This window comes from Gambusia affinis, linkage group LG21 (assembly GCF_019740435.1).
Source record: "Gambusia affinis linkage group LG21, SWU_Gaff_1.0, whole genome shotgun sequence".
Taxonomy (NCBI): domain Eukaryota; kingdom Metazoa; phylum Chordata; class Actinopteri; order Cyprinodontiformes; family Poeciliidae; genus Gambusia; species Gambusia affinis.
The window spans coordinates 4,573,224-4,593,994 of NC_057888.1; the positions used below are offsets into that span (position 1 = coordinate 4,573,224).

Sequence of the window (20,771 nt, forward strand, 5' to 3'; positions counted from 1 at the left end):
TCAGCTTACCTGCAAACAGAAAATACAGCGGTTACAGTAGCGCTCCCAACATCTGCTGCAACAAGCTGTCCTCTTGGCAATGGCGTACTCCTACAGCCTGCCAGAGCGTCACCCGCTGTTACATGTGGTACTACAACAAATACACATGCTCTCTACAGACATCACTGTACATCTACATCCCACATACTTTCATTAACTCAACTGAACTCGAACAATACATAGGTTTAAAACACATTTTACGGCCCTATTAAGCAGACCCACCGAGCCTACATAAGCGCGAGCCAAGCGTGAGCCGTTAGCCTCGCTACTTTAGCCTGATGCTAACTCCTGCTTTATATCTAGCTCGGTAATGCAGCTATACTGAAGCGCCTTTATTGTGTTATTCCGAACCCATCGGAGGCTACTGGCGTTATGAGCTATACATTCTAATACTCAGCTTACCTGCAAACAGAAAATACAGCGGTTACAGTAGCGCTCCCAACATCTGCTGCAACAAGCTGTCCTCTTGGCAATGGCGGACTCCTACAGCCTGCCAGAGCGTCACCCGCTGTTACATGTGGTACTGAGCGCCCTCCGATGGCGAAACCCAAACATTGTTAACTCTAATAAACATTGTTAAATCTAATAAATTCTTGGGGGGGGGGGGTAGTTTCATGACTCACTTTCATAATGCCACACTTTCACAAGTACAAAAATAATTTTACAATCAGGAAATAAGTAATACTAGAAGTAATCACTGTTTTGAGTTAGAAAAATAACCTGCATGTTGGTTTTTATGTCAAGTTAGACAAAAAATACTAAAAAATCTTAAATTATATTCTGAGAAAATTTAGTGTTTTCTTTCCAATGTTATAATAAAAATCAGAAATACATTAGTGCCCACAAAGTATCATCTGATCAACAAAGCTGCCAATTCAATAAAGTTTCTTTGTGCAGCTATCAGTTGAAACAAGAGTTGAAGCATTTCTAAATGCAAAAGAGGCAAACACAAACATTACGGTCTGTTATTCTGACTTTATTTGTCCAGCATTAAAGTAGAAATACTAAGTAATACAGAGGATTACCTCAGGTCATCCAAGCTGAAATTGTGCAACATGATATGCCAAACAGAAAGTCAATACAGCAGTAGGCAGTAAAGGGTCAAATCTAAAGCAAGTTCTAAAGTGAAAAGTGTTTACATCCAGGCACATTTTCGATCCTGTGATTGGGAGAAAACTGATTTACATGCCGCATCGCCCCACCAATAAACATTTCATCCAGGGCCTGCCTTTCTCCTCCTTATGGTCTACAGTTCAGATTTTTCCTGGTTAAAGAGGCAGTATTATGTATTTTAGTGCCATTTTGTAGCACAGTCAAGTAACCACGTTAGCTTCAAAATGCTGTATGACTTCAGAGAAATTAGATTTCCTAATTTAGCGCCTTGAAATTGGGCTTCTGTCTCTTTAAGAAACTTCTGCTCTTTCTGAAACTTGGCTTTCAAGAAGTTATCACAATATGGCTCCTCTATAAATCCTCTAACAATGTTTTTACCAGCGTTGCATCAAAAAGTAGCTCCACCAGATATGCATTTCCACCAGGTGTTTGCTAATTGCTGCAGGCTAGTCTGAAGGAGTTGAGTGGGGGAGGAGATGCACCTTGAGGGGGTGGGGGGGCTATGTCCAATCAGGTGTTTTGAACAGCAGAATGGTTTCCATGGAGATTAGAGGATTTCTCAAACATGCATTAAAGAATCAAGGCAACAATCCAGGTATGTTTGTGATGAGGGAATGACATCATAACCTGATGTAAAGCTAAAAAAAGGTGATTTTACATAATACTGCCCCTTTTGCTAATCTTTCAACTTCTACATGCTCAAACAGTGGTGATCTGGTCCACTACTCTGGTGCTGTCATTCATTTCAACACACTCCACTTCCTGCCTCTGGCCCTCTCTTCCTGGCCGATGGTTCCTGCTCTTGGAGGGAGGGAGGAAGGTGAGGAGGGTGGGCAGGAAGGCCAGTGTGTGCAGGGCCGAGCACCCGGCCGTCAGAGTGAGGCAGCGAAAGAGTGTGTGAGTGAGGTTGGAGCGCACAGCGCAGAGGGGCACCAGGGCGGCGCTGTAGCACACAAGCGTCTGTAGGGAGGGAATGCCGTGTCGCTCTAACACCAAGCGAACCCAGCGAGTCCTGCTTTCACCGCGGCCCGAGGCGAAGCCACAGAGGAGGGGGCCGCTGGAGTCCGCCGAGTGACCCAAAGCCGTGATCAGGCACAGTACCGAGACGCAGTCCATCTCCACGCCCCACAAAGTCATGAAGCCCAGAACCCCAAACTGGACAGAGAGAAGGGTGAGTCCAAGCCACAGGGAGACCAGCGGCTCCACAACAACCAGAGAGGACAGACCCAACAGGAAGAGCACCGCCAGCAGTGAGTGTCTGAGGGGGGAGCTGACCGCCGTCGCGTACCGGTCCAAGTACACAAAGGAGGGGTTGAATATCAGGAAGCGAACCCGAGAGGTGAGAGACAGACGGCGCAGAGTGTCCAGCAGAACCGACATCTCCTCCCGCTTGTTCTCCGTTGTCTTGGCGACCAAGAAGATACGCGAGGCCGCCACGTCTGGCTCCTCCCCTTGTCCGCGCTCTGCGAAGATGATGTCGTCTGCGAAGTGGGCGAACTGCGGTTCGTGAAGGAAGGAGTGGCGCAGTGTGCGGGTGAAGTTCTCGCGAGGCTGGCTGGTGGACTGGTTGCGGTCGGACAGGTAGCTCAGGTACGCCTCCAGCCAGCTGATCCTCTGGAAGCCTTTGGCGTACTCCAGCAGGTCCCGCTGCACCGAGGCGTTCCAGTAGGGGGCGCTTTCATAGATATAGAATCCAATCACTGGCGAGTAAGAGCTGAAGTACCGATGCTGCGCACGTGTGTACAACACTGTTGCTGTATCCGTGGCAACCAGTGCACTGGGATCAGAACCCTGGGTCACCTGTTGGAAACAGAAATATATTTATTCAGTGACAATAAGAAGAATTTGCAATTGAAACTTCACTTTTTTTGAGTTTCTCAGAGTGTCTGGAAGTTTATGACCTAAAGTTTTAACCCCTCATTCCTATTGCCCCTAATTTGGGAGCAATAGCATTTGTTCCATGAGACTCTAGGGATCAATGGGCGGTGAATATGATATGACACAAAGAGAGCCAATTGATCTTGGTAATTTTTGTAAAGTAGGAAAGTTTGGAAATAAGATACGGGAGTGTTGATCTTCAAAGTCGCCAAAGGTGGCTGTAGATACCATGTCCTCCATAGTCATCTGACTAACAGTCAATTGACTAAGGGTCAAGTACGCCTGTCGTTGATTGACCCTTGCAGCCTTTTGCCAAGAAAAGGCTACTTTGCCAAACCTTGTTTAGTCTAATTTGCTCAAACTCTAGTTGTTTGCCTAGAAAGTCCAGCTCATTTGGGGACGTATGAATGTGTGATCAAACTCTGATGCGGACAAACACAGTTCCCAGGGGTCTGTTTTAATTCAACACCCTGGTAGTGACCATCTCTTCAGCCTTACAATGTTCTACAGAAACCTAAAAAGGAGCCATCATTTGATTTCAGTGTGTTGAACCAAGCATGGAACAAAGACATGCAGGATACCAGCCATTGAGCACTCACTTTGGACACCCCTGACTTAATTGTTCACAGTTGCCACTACATCAATGACCTGTCTAGCGCAGACGAAGAGAGGACTAGGACAAACAGAAAAACCTCAAACACCACTGCTGAGGCTTGTAGCTAACAAAGCAACTGTTGAAAGAAGCCCACCAAATCTACATAATTATTACCAAAACCTAAGTTACTTTATAAGCCATTCTTAAAAATCTTGGTTTTCACCAAAAGGTGTTACGAAATGTGGATGTGAGTTGCATAGTCTTTGTTCAGATCATGATGTGTTTGTGTCTCACCTGAAGAAAGCCCATCAATCCAAAGGAGATGTAAACCAGATAGAGTAAAACTACGAAGGGTTTGACGTAAGTGTTGGTGATCCAGTCTCCATAGCAATGCCGAACACATCCCAGCAAAAGATGGCAGTCCTGAGGGTGAGGATCTGCGTTTGTTGTTGAATGAGTGTGATGGGGCGAGTGCGTTTGTATGGAGTTAGCCATGTGTCCATGAACACCAGAACTGTTTGCCACGTGAGTTACGTTAGGATTTGACATATGATTCTGACCAACTCCATGAAGCGGGTTGGTTGATTGAGTCTCATCTTGGTAACGGGTGTACATCAAACACCGGTACCAAGCTGGTTTCGAATCCAGCCGGTCTGGCTTTGGTACTCGCCGACAGAAGCAGCCATGTCTATACCTCGTCTCCAAGTAGCCTGTAAACACCAGGCAGGAACTGTAAAAGGATAACATGTAGATGTAGCTGATGGTGATGGCGAGGGCAGCGGTGCGGCAGAAGAGGCGGACGGCCTCCATGTTGGTGAGCGGCGAGGCAGCCAGACCCAACGTCATCAGATGGATCATGGTGGAGCCGGAGAAACGCAGCATGACATCCTCAAAGACGCTTGCCACGCGCTCTTTTACGTGCTGATCCTCCCGCGTTCGCCTCCATGATGACAACATCTCAAAGGAGCCGAAGAGACCGTGGCCTGTTGAAGACGGCAACGGGAATTAAAATCTACACCCAGTTACACAAAAAACACAGACATGAAACAACCCAGCAAAGTACCAAGTAAAGAACACATTTCAAATTGTATATGCCAAAAAGACTTATTTGTTCCCATGTTTTTTGGTGACTATAAAAATTGTCTCAACTGGAAAGTAAATAACTGTTCACCAATAAGTGTTACCCTCAACTGCTCAAAAAGGTCAATTAAAGCAATTTTAACATCCACTTTGAATAGATGGCATCAAAGCCAGGCAATTTCCATCAAATTGGCTGCTCTGGACATTTTGGTTTCCCTCTAGTTTCATGTTATTTGAGGCCAATCATATCACCTCACCAGGAAGTTGAAAAACTGTCACACCTCCAGTCTGTTTGAAGCAGAGATGCATGAAATGACAGATGCAACAGACCGTGAAAAGCAGTTTTCCCACAACTTCCACAACCACTCTTGGTAAGTGAAGCTGCAGTAAAATCTATTGACACATTTAAACTCAAAATTCAAATTAAACCTGCTTTTTTTCCTCCATTCATAAATACAAATATTTGAAATTTAAATATTACAGTAATCCATTCATGCTCAGTCTCACGTGCAAGCATTTGCATAAATATTTATACTGTATATGTGGAACAGATGGTTTTCATTGGCTTTTTTTTTTACACTTTGGTTGCCATGGCATCCATGAGTCACCAGTGACACACAGACACCCTTCTTCCTGTGGCGAGTTCACCATGGCAAAACACTTAACACCTTAGCAGAGCCACATTGTACTGACACTTTAATGTGGTGGCAGGAGAGAAAGTGTGCGACAAAAGATCTGCAGAGTGTGAGTGTAAAAATGACACAAGAGTTAAATCCATGTTTCCAAGAGAGACCCAGAGCGCAAGGAGAAGATGAGGACAGCACTTAGCACATAAGATGGTTTTAGCTGCTTCAGGTGGGCAGAAAAAACACACAGTTTTAACTCATGTAAATTTATAACAAAAATATTAGTAGAAAATACTTACTAAATCAATGTCTGAGCAATAATACCATAATAACTGCCTATATGACTTCCACATGCAAAAAATATTTCTAAAAGAAATTATATGGTTGCTTAAAAGTGCTCCTTTTCTAACTTCATGTAATTGTGTTGCAATGCTACCACTAGCTTGTACATAAATCCCTACAAGTAGAGATTTAGTTTTACTCAGTGTTTTTCTGTTTTCTTTTCTCTAAACAACTACTAAATCACAAACAGTCCTACAAGTTTGGAAGCAATATATTTTGGGGGTCTTTTTTCAGGGTGGAGGGTGATGAAAGCTAGCATCAGTTCATATTAAACAAGGAGCGAGAAACGGTGATTTTGTTATAGCAGACTTATTTTTATTCTTGCCTCTCTCTATATAGTCCTCTTAGCAACTACTAAGTCATAAACAATCCCACAAGCTTGAAAGTAATGTTTTTTTGGGGGGGTTTTCAGGGTGGGGGGTGATGAAAGCTAGCATTAAACTCATGTAAGAAAGTTAGCATTCACTCATATAAAACAAGGAGTGACAAGTAGTAATTTTGTTTTACCAGCCTTATTATTATTATTTCTCTATATATTCCTCTTAGCATCTACTAAGTCCAAAAGAGCTTCCCAAGTTTGAAAGTAATGTTTTTTGTTTGTTTGTTTCTGGGGAGACATTGAGGGTGGAGTTCAAAACTAACTTCTGACTACTTTTATCTGCTAGCTGTGAGAATGCTAGCATTAGCTCATATTGAACAAGGAGCAATAAGTACATTGTATTATATTCTTGCCTTTTTCTGTTTTCCTATTTGCAACTACAAAATTATAAACAATCCTACAAGTTTTGAAAAATTCAAAACTAATTTCTCTTAAATACTTGTACTTGCTAGATGTGTTGTAGTGCTAGCATTAGCTCTGTCACGAGGAGCAACAATTAAAGATCCTGGAAAATATTTGGGTTTTTTGTTGTTTTTTTTGTCCAACTTAAGCAATTAAACCATAAAATATTCCACAAGTTAAGGTTTGTAATTTAAGCATAAAATGTCCATTTTGCTAACTTAATCTAGCAGCAGTGCTAACGCTTAGCATGTACAGCATGTAAACAGGTGAATGAGTTCTAGCTGTCTTATTTTTGGAGAAATGAAAAGAACAGAAAGGAGCAGGAGAGAAGAGATAATTATTTCCCGACTTACAATTGGACACACTGGACTGAACAGCACATTGTTTTAAATAGGGAAAATGTGATTGTGGGGAAAATAAGACAATAAAGATGTTATTTTGAATTGATTCAGAGAAACAAGTTAATTAAGAATCTTAGTAACATGAAAATGAAATTGTAAATTGTTGATTTATTGCAAAAAGATTCAGGAAGTAGAGGATATCAAGCTATATCTAATTTATTCTTATTTTATTTTTCGTCATGTGGTCACACATCGGTTGGTGGCGGTAACGCTTACCTGACATTTTTTGTCAACCACTAATAAAAATCAACAAGAAGCAGCTTATTGTTTTATTTTTATCCTCCATATTCGTTCCTAAGAAATAATGAATCAATGATTCACAGGCTGCTACTTTTCAATATCTTCCTTTAACTCCCCGTGTTGCCATTTAGTTTGAACTTTTTGACCATTCTAACCCTAATACTTGAGAGCAGGAACAAATAGATATTCAGTTTTAGCTGTATTTTTCTTATTGGATTTTAAAAATGTTAGTATTGTGCTTTTTGAAATTACTTTGGTTTTTGCTGCTCTTCTTTGGAGAAGTCACTACAAAGTCAATATCTTTCAGACACCATAAGGAGACCAGCAGTTTTCTAATCACTTCTCATTTGCATCATTTCTTCATCTTTCTTCTCACTTCATCACTAAATTACCTCTAAGACGAACTTCGTCTCAGCTGCATTTGGATGGATTAATGTTTTATGCAGGATTTCGGAGACACTTCCCGTCTCTTTATGCACTTTTCCTGTTCACTCTGCAATTATTTAAAGCTTCACTGACACCTAATCAGTGTTTTTGTGTATTCTGCTCAGCTGCCCTCTTTGTCACCTTGTAGAAACAATTAAAGTTAATGTAAGATCTTATCAGAATCACCTTGATTTACTAAGTTTCTGCACACAAACATGGAATTAAATTTTGCACTCAATGTAGGCATTTTCAATACGGCCAATAAAAACAATTAAGTTTTAAGTAGTTGGTGCATTTCAATTAAGTTCAACAAGAAATAAGTGTGGTAGCATTACATTTTAGACAAAGAGTTTCAGCATTTTGAGATATTCTTAATTCCTTCGGGAGATTTAGAAACTCTTTTGGTTTGTTATGTATTGAAGACTTAGCACCAGAGAAATGAAACTTAATAAAATGGCAAAAAAGCACCAAAAAATTAGGAGCGAGAGGCGATTATTACGGCGCCCCCTGGTGGATATTGGACATACATTTTCTTTTGCGTTCTCTCACAATAAAACTGGTCATTTTATCAGGCGTAATTGAATACTGAAGTTTTTGTGCTGTAAAATAAGGGTTTTGTAAGGTTTATATCTCGTTGGTGAGATATTTTAAGTTTTATATCTTCTTTTAGGATAGAAATGCACAACAAACCAAGATAAACAGAAACTATTTGGACTATTTCTGAGTTATTGTCATCTGACTGTTTTTATTGTGTCTTTTTTGTGTTGGTAATCTGAATGGTTAATAAAGGGCAGTTTTCATCTCCCTTTACACAAACAAACATAAACATAAAGTGAAGAAATCAATTATCAATCATTTTTTTTCACCAAAGAGGTAAGACTATATAAACACTTTTTCAGAGGCTCTATAAATGTGTATATATTTGAAATTTTAAATTGACATTTGTGACTGTAGACAAAATACACCAGCAAATCTACATGTCAAAAACCATCAGCTGTCAGAGAAAGAGAAAGATAAACCTATAAACCATGTTTAATTTTTACGTTGTTTATTAAAACGAGAGACTACATTTAAAAACTAGGAGATTCTGTAATGAAGGTTAATGTAAATGAGTGCATCAGAAAAAGAATCAGCAGTTACATCCAGTATTTTACCAGTGTGCACACAGTGCTTCATGTTCATCCACTCATGTTTAATTTTCCTTCATTTGAGGTTTGACCGACACTCTGTTCATTATATCTGTCAATACCCGATGTGAGTCAGCCGTGTTTGACGGTAAACAAGCTGCAGCTCAGCATGCAGACGACTGGATCTGTTAGCGGAGAAGCAAATATGGAGTTTACTCCACAGGGAACCGCCGAATTAACCAAAAATCTGATTTTAAACAATAAAAGAGGAAGTTGCAGCAAATGAAGCACAGAAAAACCTTTCTAAACATTCACGTATGGTGCAGGAATATATTTATTATTCAAATAAAACCTTTTGATTTCACTCCAAATCCATATTAAACAGCTGCAACACCAGAAGTCTGTTTCCTTACCTTTGCTTTGTTCTGAATTTGCCTCAAGTAAGAAAATGTGTCATTTGTTTCGTCCTCCACCCCCTCAGTGAGTTCCTGTCCTACAGCCTGTCAATCATTTTGACGATCTGTCTACTTTGAGATGGCATTCAGCCACAGGACTCTGCAAAATAAATCCCACGAGTTCCAGACGAGGAGCACAGCCACAGCATTAATGTGCTTTGTAAGAGTACAAATACTCCTTTAACACAAACACTGATGTATTTCAGTAGGGTTTTATATGATAAACTGATGCAAAAAGAGTCCGTACCTGTAAATTTAAAGGCCTGTTGGAGGCTCCTGTAGCCTCCAACAAGTTTACATTCAGGACTGTGATGCAGATACAGCAAAGACAATATATATCGCAATCAGCATCAATAGATGATACAGCTTAAAGTATTTTTACTCTATTTTCTGGTGCAAATATCTTAGTACACTTCAAATAAGACAAAACCAACTTATAACTAATACGTTTTTAGCAACATATACTTGGGTTTTGCATTATGACCTGATTTTACACAATAATGCTCCTTCAATCTGCTGCTGCAGTAACTGACAGGAGGGAAGAGTACCCAACAAATTTACTCAAGTCAAAATAGCACTAATTCAACATATTTTTACTGAAGTAAAAGTAAAAAGTTTCCATCCAAGAAATTAGTCAAGTAAGAGTAAACAAGTAGGGATGCACTGATACAAATATTTGGGCCGATATCCAATATTAATATTATTGTTATGGATGATAAACCATATTTAACAATATTATATATATTTCACTACCACTCTGACAGCTTTCGGGAAAAAGATCAACCAGAAATAGATAAAAATAAATTTCAGTTGTTTATACTGGCCCCGTTTTATTGACTAGATGATACCGATATGTTAAAAAATGACTAATATCAGCCGATACCGAGGTTGGCGCCAACAAAAAAGTATTTGGTAAAAAGTCTACTCAAGTACTGAGTAACTGATCACTCATTTAATATTTAGAAATTACATAATCAGTTGGCCTAAAATATAAAGTTTAGTGGAAATTCTGGTATTTTAAGGACCAAAATGACAATAATTCATTTAAGTAACAAAAAATAAGAAAATCAGGCAAAATATATATTTTTTTAACTTCTGGATATTCTACCCACTGAATGAATGAATGAATGAATGAATGAATGAATGAATGAATGAATGAATGAATGAAAAACAAACAAACATGTTTTAACCAAAAGATCATCAGACACAGACACACACCTGCAGTTTTTGTTAAAGCTTCATAAGTTTTTAATTGTAAGAAACTAATTTCAAAAAATTATTTTTGCCTGATGTAGTTATGTTTGGTTGAATTATTGTAATTGTCATCCTTAAAATACCAACATTTCCAGTTAACTTTTATATTTTGGTCCGTCTGATGATGTAATTTTTAAATATTAAATGATAATTTGATCAGTTTTGAGTAGACTTTATACCAAATACATTTTTTACTCTTACTTGAATACTTTATTGGACGGCTACTTTTTACTTTTGAGTAAGAATATGTTAAAGTAGTGCTATGATTACTTGAGTACAATGTTTGGGAACATTTTGGGAACTCTACCACCTCTGATCTTCGTTGTATCAACCGATAAACTTACCTAGCATGACGAAGGGGATTCCCAGGTAAGTGGAGTTGTATGTAGCTCCGGTCAGGTTCAGGATACCAGCAGCAGTGAGCCCTGACAGAGCCACGGACAGCAGAGCCAGCATACCCAGCCACGGTTTGGACCTCACACAGTCCCTCATGGAGCAACAGAGGATGGCCAGCACCCCGCACACTCCCAAACTCGCCAGCAGGGGGCGCCGTGCCAGCACGGAGGAGAACTGGAAGTCAGTCCGCAGCGAGGAAGACGTGGAGGGATAAAGCCCCAGTTTGGGATGCGACGCTCCAAAGAGCTTCAGCTCGGCACAGAAGGCGTTCTCCCACCGACCCGCCACCCGATCCATCAGCCCGCTTCGGGATTGGAGGTAGTAGGTGAGCTGCACCGCTTTTGCAGAACGGGCGCCTTCCCCTTTGGCTCCCGTCCCTTGGGGTCGCACCGCCCCGCCGTGTCCCCAGCCCTGCACGCCGCCCAGCTGGTGCCCGATGTACGCTTGCCTTCCGTCCGCAAGCTGTGTGATGGGGTAGTGCAGAACCGGGACGCTTCGGTTGGAAGTCCGGGCTGACTGGATCTCCTCCATGGCCCGGATTATGTCGTCCACGATGCAGACGTTCTTGTCGTCGGGGAGACAGAGGTAGGAGAAGGAGTAGTTGAAGCCGCTTGAGCCCACCGTCGTAGCCGGGACCGTCACCTGCATCTGGTAGATCCGCCTGTGGAGCTGGGACAGAAACCGATAGTTTCTGTTTTCATTACAACAGGAAGGAAAAGTTTCGGCTGTTAACTATTTTATCGGAAACTTTGCGTTTCGGAATGTACGGTGGAGCGTGATGACGCCTCACTAAACCAAACTTATTATAGTTAGCTAAAGCTAACGAACGAAATCTTAAGTAAAAAAAAAAATACATTAACTAAAAAATAAAAAATTGTAATTAACTGGGAAAAGCTACAACTAACTGGAACAGTATTGCGTGTTTATAAAACTAAAATATAATACAATTACGAATGTAACTTCCATTTTCATAAGAAGTTTACGTCAACAGTCCGGAAATTACGTGATTCCATACTCTTCCTGGCCACGTATACGCTAGTCCGCAAAATGGCGTCAGCAAAAGCCAGGAGAAAACGCCTATCAGTTGGTTTTTTTCAACAATTGAATAAATGTTTTGAAAACCGTATCTTCTGCTGCGTATTCATTACCAAATCGTTGTATAGATGATCACAATACAATACTTTTTATTTTCTGCAACTAAAATGAACCAAAAGGTATCACTTTATTTGAGACTGAATTGGCATTGTCATAAACATGACTTCAAACCTGTCACAAACATGAAGGAGTTTTCATAAATTTTTATTACTGTTAAGTGTAATTTGGTAAATTCTGACATTTTCTATGCAAAGTTAACACTTTTAGTGGACTTTTAATGCAAGTTTTAATGCAACTTTGCGTTATAGGTGTCATTATTTACCAAATAATGTTTAACAGTCATAAACATTCATGATAGTGTCATGTGAGGCTTATGCACATCCCTACAAATAAAGTGTTATCTACAAGGGTATGAAAAACTCAAACTGCTACTATAACTAATAAAAATTAAATTGTTTTTATCCAATGAAAACTAGCAAACAGTCCAAAAACTAACTGAATTGGACAAAGAAAATAAAACTAAACTATAATGAAAAACCTCAAACTATTCTATTATCTGGCGAGACAACAGTGCCAGCATCCACAGTGCCGGTTGCTAGGCAACAGCCTTGATGCCAGTCATTGGCACAGTGAGCCGACTACCACCTCAGAGTGCTGCATCAACCTTTAAGAGGACTTCTGTATCAAGACTTCAGTTTCTGTTGCATTTTTTTTTTTTTTTTTTCTTGGCCTGAAAGGAGGAAAGGATTCTGTAAAGTTCTGGAGCAAAACATCACTAAAGATCGATTGCGTTTAATTCACAAAGCAGCAAGTTCAGTGCATTTTGGCCTAGATGTGAACAGGATTCAGGCTCTTGAAGGATGCTGCCTTAAATAACTCCAAGACACTGCAGGTATTTCATCAAAGAAGACTGCAAGTAGGAACCGAGCTCAACTTTCAGATCTGTTTTGTGTGAAAGTATCATAAGTTTTAAGATTTGTCATTAGCTAAGATATAGAAAAGTAGTTAAATTCTTCGATTACAAATACGTATTAATGAGGCAACAATTAATAGCAGCAAAATCTCACATTAAAAAATTGGAGAATCTATTTCAGTGCGTTTATTCAGAAAGGGAAAAAAAACCCTCTAAAGGGAAATGTGTGTTGCCTGTTGCCTTTTTTTTTTTTTTTGCAAACATTTACCAAGCCACAACAAAGTATTAGGGTCATACTAATAAAAACGAGAAAAATAAAATCACAAGAATAAAATCAAATTAAGAAAAAAAGTCATTATGAGAATAAAGGGCAAGTTTTATGAAAAATAAAGTTGTATTAAGAGCATAAAGTCATAGTGTTATGATAGTTGTATTGTGAGAATTAAGTTGAAATATTCATATAGTAATGCTTTATTGTTGTATATTTCGACTTTATTCTTGTAGGTCTTTATGCTCATTATGCTATTACTTTATTTTGTAATATTACTCCATTTTTGTACAACTTCTCATAATACTGTGACTTTATTTTGTAATATTATGATTTCATTTTTGAATGACTTTATTCTTGTAAGTTTCACTGGAGCTTTAATTATCCAAGATGCACGGCCAGATCAACAGAGAAATGATTCACCATAGACACAATAAACCTTCTTCCATGTCCAATTCCCTTTTAAACTCAAAGAAAACCTTTTGCTTATATTGGGTAACTGCATTAATAAATAGCTAGCTAAATGCAGGGTAGCATAGTAAACCATTAGCTTCCTCCGTAAGGTTTTACTGACTCAAACAGGAATGTTTTCTGGTTTTATTAGTGTCAGAGGAAGCAGTAACTTGTCTGAATGAGTCACAGCCGGTTACGTTCCCAGCGCTGCATGCAACAAGTTCAGCTCCCTTCACTAAGGAACATTAAAAGGCTTGCAGAGAGACGTTATAACACACACACACGGCGGCCGACTGCAGGCACAGAGGAGAACAATTACAGAATCTCAGGCCTTGCAGACATCATCAGATTATGTAACAGTGGATTTATCTCTTTATGCACCACTCTGTTTGCTTCTCGCAGCCTGTGAGATGGAAATGATATATAGCCCTGAAACAGAGTTCTTCCACTGTAGTGCAGGAATCCCCTGCGGACCAACAGTGTTCCCGCAATGTGTACATGAAACGGGTCACATTGGTGTTTTTCATGGGGGAAAAGAACATTAGCAAGATGCAGCCCTTCACAAAAGATCTTGTTGTCTTTCAGATTATTAGTCAGCAAATCATTTCTTTCATCATAACTACAGTCAATATTGCACAAGCAAACACTCTTCAAACTGCTGGTTTAATGAATGCTAATGAGGAAGGAGTGAATAAATATGAAGGTTGAGGCTCTTTTGGGGAATCGCATGATTGGTGGCAAGGAAGATGATGAGACTTTAGTCTGTAATCCCTTGAGGTCCAAATATAAATTGACATAGATTATTGGGAAACACAGGAAAACATGCCATTGCCAACAATAAAAAAACCTATAAAGCTAACTTGGAAAACTGGAGCTTGAGTTCACCAAATTTAATGCAAATCCAACCTGGTTGTTTGGGTTTAATGCCATGAAAAACAGATTCTTTCATAAACCTTACCATATTCTAAACACTTCTGAGACCAAAACTAAGTGAGTCAGATCAGATTAATGTTCAGCAGCAAACATTCAAGGTTGATTATGTAGAAGTGTACCACAGTACCTCTATTATATCAATGGGGTAGGGACATTAAAGTTCATAAACTTCTTAAAATACCATCACAGTTTGATAAAAATCAAATCCAGAACACTGAAAATTGGTAATAATTGGGTCTTTTAGCATGGTGGTAATCCAAAAACAAACAAAAGATATTCTTCAGAGACTAACTGTGCATCGGGAAAACATAGGACTGGATGATGTGAATGAAAAACATATCCCGATGTAACCGTTTCATATCAGTCGATATCGATAATTATTGATTTGTGTTTTTTTTGTTTTAAATATATGAAACACTCCCAAACTGGTGGTTTGAGCTTTCCCATTTTATCCACAGCTTTTACTCCACATTGTTAAATTTATATTTGTATATAATTTTTAAGCAGTTACGAGACACAGTGGCGGAACCTTAAACTGCTGCTGCTGCCCAAGTTACTCAGCAAGTTGTTGCTAGGTAACCAAAGAATGAGTGAGTTGCTAGGTAACCAAAGAATGAGTGAGCGAGTTGATTCCACCAACCTAGCTCAGCTGGCTGTGAAAGGTTGAGCAGCTAAAGTCTTTCCTCTGCCTACATCTCCCACAATGCCAGAAGTATTATCTATTGATATTGATCACATGTCTATTGTGATAATGATTTATTGCCCAGTCTTACTATTTATTTATCTACACATTTGCTGCCCATCTAACTTTGCATCCATCCTGTTTTTCCAGGGTCAATATTTCAATCCAGATCACTGTAGAAAATTATAATAGTAAATTATTGTTATCAAAGCATATCAGCCAAGCTAATCTCCAGCAGTCACTGGACAAGAGGCAGGGAAAACATGGACAGTCCATCATAAAGATGTACAGGACAAACAATCATGAACACACACAATTTAGTCTACAGAAACTAATTAGTACCAGTTATGTTTTGGAAATGCAAACGGAGATCATGTAAACTACATGCAGAAAGACACTGGATGGGATTTTAACCCAGCACAAACACGTGCAAAGGCAAGAAATTGCGGAGAAATTTGACTCTGGGGAAGATAACTGTCACAGTAGGCATTAAATCAATTAATCACATTTGCAAGATTTATTGTCTCCTCTTTTCTATTTCTCTTTCCAAAAACTGAATGACAAACGTCTTCAGTCTGGGTTTTGGTCTAAACTAGCCCATTTTTTGAAGGACAATTTTGTTAACAGAGACTTCTTAATTGATTTTATTTGTTATTTCTGTTGTGTTTTTTTATTTATTTTGGATATTTAAAGTGTCTTCCAATTCCAGTGATAAATGTTGATTATAATTTAAAGTTTACTGATCTTTGAGAATCTGTTTTTGCATTATTATTATTATACCATTACCATGATATTAATTGAAAATTATCTCAAAATATTATCGTTTATCGCAATTTTATGGGACAATTTATCGTCCAGCAAAATTTACTATCGTCAAAATTTGACCCCTAAATTATGCAATTTACCTCTAATTACAGATGTACTTTAAAGTTTATGTCTTGATTAAATTTCTCTTTAAGTTTAGTTTTCTTAACATCCGAACCAAAGTGTGTGCTCACCTGTAGAATGGTCTCCAGGTGAACCGGGTCCAGCACGCTGCCCCTTCGGGCTGTGACGATCACTCGCCCGTAGCGTCCAGGTGTCTGCAGGTCGGAATAGAGCGCGTGCTTGGATCGGTTCACGGGGAACAGGCTCTCCACCAGGTTGCCCTCGATCTTGGCCAGGCTGTGCTTGGGCGCCAGCAGGCTCTCCACGTCCCCCTCCACGCGGTAGCGGCTGAAGCTGGCCCCCAGCAGGATGGCCAGCAGAACGGGCGCCGAGGCGAAGAACACCGCGTGACCGGCCACGAACCGGCCCACCGCGTGGAATGACGTCCTCAGTCCCGCGTGCAACACCTGGCGCAGCATCCTACCGGCGCGCGGCCGCGGCTCGAGCCTCTCCCACCGACCGGAAAGCCCCGGAGCGCCGCCGAGCATCAGGGGCCGCCGGACGCATCGGTGGGTAAGAGGAGAAGGCGCCGGGCGTGGGGAGAAATCTTCCCCAGGAGCAGGAGGTCAGCAGCCGGGGGATAATCCCAATCTGCTCGCTCTTTTCGCGGAGTTTTCTCATCCGCTGCGGTTACGAAGCAAAACTGATGCCTTCTGCAGGCTGCGTGCGCAACAGAAAAATCTCAGCAACTCCTCATGATCCGAGAAAACTCACCAAACAATCACTTTGCACGCAGTTGCGGGGACCAACCTTGCAGATAAGACGCTCCAGCTCCGCCCTGCAACATCAAGTCACCACGCAGTCTGAAGGGTGGTCCAGCTGGGTGAATGTGCGGGTCGGTGAGTGATGCGGTGCACGCAATGAAAAGGACGCCGGCTGCATGCAACCCAGATCAGCCCTATCTGGATTCCCTCTGCAGCGTGTCTTCCTCCTTGTGCCTTTTATTTCCCCTTCATCGTGGCATCTCCAGCCCACACACCCAGCCAGACACCGCTAATTAACGCCCTTTAAGCCAGAAATCCGATCTTGATCGGGCTCCTTTGCTGCTCTTTCTGCTCCGCCTCCTGCTTTTCACCCTCTCTGATGCAGAGACACAAATAAAACTGTTGTGTCGGATTTCTTAGCAGATCAGGAGAAATCTAACAATTCAGATCCAACATGGTGTTGGGAAAAAAAAATGGGTTTATTTCCTAACCTGGCACAACTTTCTATTTTGTGTTGTCTGTTGCTACGGAAACCATACAAATTACAGTCATTTTTCTTTACAACATGTTGTTTCTATGGAAACGGTGATGCCACCCATCCCCCCTCCTAAAGTCAAAACACACACACACACACACACCTGCTGACTCCCAATCTGCTTATAGCATGGAGGTGTTTAATAAAAAGAGAAGAAGAAGAGATATGGAGTTCACACTCTTCTCTGATCGATTACCTGTGGAGCTCATTGGACACTGATGTATCATTACACACAAAATCCTGGTGAAAAAGTCGATTTGTAGGGAAAAAAATACCCAAAGTCTAGGCTTTCCTCTCCTACCAAGACCCAAATCAAAAATAATTTATTGTCTAATCTTAATTTAAACAGTCGTGAGCTTATAAAATTCAATTTATTTTCAATTTACCAAAGTGGATAATTCGAAGTTAGAGCGCCTCTTGTGGTGGCTGCGTGACATTGCGTTTATATCGACATGGTCCCGCTAGCTCAGATTGTAACAATATGATTATGATGTCATCAGGTGTCTCTGAATCAATTCAATCACTGAACAGATGCTAACAGATAAATAAATGCATGGATGTGCCAAAACTTTCTCCAGCTGAACAGAAACAAAAGCGAAGTGATTAGCTTTGGATCTAAAGATAAACAATCTAGAGGCAACTTCAGTTCTTACTAGAAAGTTGAGATCAGGTCTGAACATTCAGAGACACATAAAGACGGTTACAAAGCTGGCTTTATATCACCAGAAGACAAAGTGTCCGAGCAAGATCTAGAGAAACTCAAGCATTTCTTTATCTTTATTGGCATTTAAAAAATAGTTGAGTTTCCATGGACTATATAATTGGTTGATTATACATTTTGAACGTAAATTCACTTAATGGGAAAATGCCAATTTTGAAAAACCTCGTTTTGGCGCTAGAATGAGGTGTGTTTTTTCTTTTGGCCATACCAAAATTGGTTTATTTTGCATAAACTGCAATGGAAACACTTGAATGTTGCCACTGGCAGAAACCACAAAGTAGACCATAACAGGAAGTAATTGGAGGATTATGACTTATCACATGAATAAACTTATTCACTTATTTTAATTGCATTTCATATTTAATGGAAACAACACAGTTGCAAAATTGCCTTTGTTTCTGACATTAGTGGAATACTGACAAAGTTTTGCTCACTTTTGTAATGTAGCTCAGAGATTATGCTTCAAAATACTTCTGTTACTTTATAAATCACTGAACAGCTTAGCACCAAAATACATTAAAGATCTGCTGTTGTTGTATTAACCACTCAGATCTTCTGGTTCACCTGAACTAGAATCAGAACCAGAACCAAACATAGAGAAGCAGCATTTAGTTTTTACACTCCTCTAATTTGGAGCAAACTTCCAAGAAAACTTCAGAACTACTGAAACACAGATCCTTTAAATCAAGGCTTTTTAGATCTTTCTTTAACTAATAATAAGTGCAATATAGATTAATTTCTTCTATTTGTTCTTACTCTAATACAATGGGGTTTTTTGCTTTGTGTTTAATTGTATGTTCCACCATGTGAAACACTTTGAACTGCCTTGTTGCTGAAATGACAAAACTTTTACACAAGAACATCACTTCAGAAATATCCATCTTCTTTAATAATGAGCCACAGTTAAAAACAGACAGGAACAACATGAAGCGACAATAATTATCTCCAAAAACCTGAGTAAAAACATAAGAGTACAATACGAACATGTCCTAATCTGTTATTCAATTAAGTCTCAATTAGCCTTTAATCCCTATAACCAGTCCGTGGAGGACGGAGTGGTGAAGGAATGACTGATTTACGCCTCCCGGGGGAGGAAGGAAGAGCAGGATCTGAAAATGAAAGGCAGTGGAGATATAAGTGGCTTGAGGGCAATCTGCGATAACAAAGGTTCTAATTAGTGTCGCTAAATGATTAATAGAAATCAGAGCGAGAGCAAGGCGGAGGAAAGAGTCTTCAGGAATAACTCTTTTACCTCCACCTAAGGTCAAAGTAGGAGGGAATCCTCTTTGGGTTGGACACATAAATGGACAAATGGGTTGCAGAAAAACTGTCAATTTTTGGGCATTCATGAACATTATGACCTCTTTTCTGTCTATTACCAAGGAGCGCTACATGGGTAAAAGCAAAGATCACGAGGTTTCTCTTCAAATTCCCCAAACCCTCTTCCTCCCATCCCCCCATCCATCTGTTTTGGTACAGGCCATCCATTAATAAAGAGTCTGTCCTTTCATTTTCTATTTCCCTCCTTCTGTATTATTTATCCACCCATCCATCACCAGTGACGGTGGGCAGCCGTGGCTCGGATGTCGTCGTTCCACCTTCCTCTTGTAAATGAGAACAATTTTGCTGAGATGAAAACCTCGACTCAGCCATAAAAGTGAAATATGAGCCACGTTACTTTATGACGGATTATGTTTAAGAGTTTCAAGCTGCCAAAGTAACAGGTTTTTTTATGCTTATTCGTCAAATCTGGGAATGGTTGCTGACTCAATTCATAATATTGAGTTTAAGATGGATGCTCTAAATGTCAGATTATTTTTAGAAAACCATAAAATTGCAACTTGTTCACCAAAACATCCACTAGATCAGGGTGTCAAACTCATTTTTGTTTTGGGTCAAACCAACATCATGAAAACTCTTAAAGGGCCGTTTGTGCCAGAATGTACTGATAATACCTGTTCAGAAACCGTTAAACTATCAAACCAAACCAAACTTTATTTGTATAGCACATTTCAGCAGCAAGGCATTTCAAAGAGCATCAAATCAAACACAAAAATACAATGCAACATAGAATCAACAATAAAATGCCTTTCATTTTCTATCAATGAATCCTTAAAATTAAATACCATTTAACAGCTTTTCAGTCCCTACAAGATTTTGTGATACTTTTTGTGAGTTTTTGCAATAAAAATCAAAGTCTTTGTGGTACTAATTTAGAAATATTTGCGCTTATTTATGACAGTAAATGTGACTTTTTATTACTTGCTGTATAGATTATGAACTATAATCCGACATCAATTAAGGATGAAGCAACTGTTTTTGACAACTTTTGAGAAAAATCTGCAATAAACTCCCAATTACAAGCACAAAAGATTTGGGGATTTGTTGACTTTGTGTGAATTTCCATGATAATTCTCAAGAATCTGGAGGGACTGATTGATATTATTTGGCAGCAAACAGATAAAAACTGCACTGATTTGATTGATAGGATAATATTTAAGCACACTGAGTGTTTAGTCTAGAATCCAGAGGGTTCTAGACTAAAAGGCACGGCGGGCCGGATTTGGTCCACGGCCCTTAAGTTTGACACGTGCACAAGATAAATGAAAACTGTCAATGTGTACACTGCAAAAACTAAATCTTACCACTAGTTTCTAGTGCAACTTTCTTAACACACTTAAATAAAGACAAAACTAACTTAAAAGTAACTTTTCTGCAAGAAATAGGAGCTTATTTTAAATCAATGATTCCTTAATATTGATGAGAAACTACTAGCTCCACTGGTAG

General features: G+C 39.7%; 1 protein-coding gene across 2 annotated transcripts; it reads right to left on the bottom strand.

Annotated features, from left to right (window-relative positions):
* Window positions 1–657: 657 nt before the first annotated feature.
* ptchd1 (patched domain containing 1) lies at window positions 658–20,436 on the bottom strand. 2 transcript variants are annotated; one of them, XM_044104025.1, is made up of 5 exons: window positions 16,775–20,436; window positions 16,096–16,684; window positions 10,702–11,422; window positions 3,920–4,608; window positions 658–2,952 (listed from the first exon to the last, which is right to left on the bottom strand). In XM_044104025.1, exons 2-5 carry the CDS (start codon window positions 16,510–16,512, stop codon window positions 1,852–1,854), a joined length of 2,928 nt encoding a protein of 975 aa, XP_043959960.1. In that variant the 5' UTR covers window positions 16,513–16,684; window positions 16,775–20,436; the 3' UTR covers window positions 658–1,851. The 2 variants fall into 2 exon arrangements, with proteins under 2 accessions (XP_043959960.1, XP_043959959.1); XM_044104024.1 differs by having other exon boundaries at window positions 16,096–20,436.
* Between the last annotated feature and the right edge of the window lie 335 nt (window positions 20,437–20,771).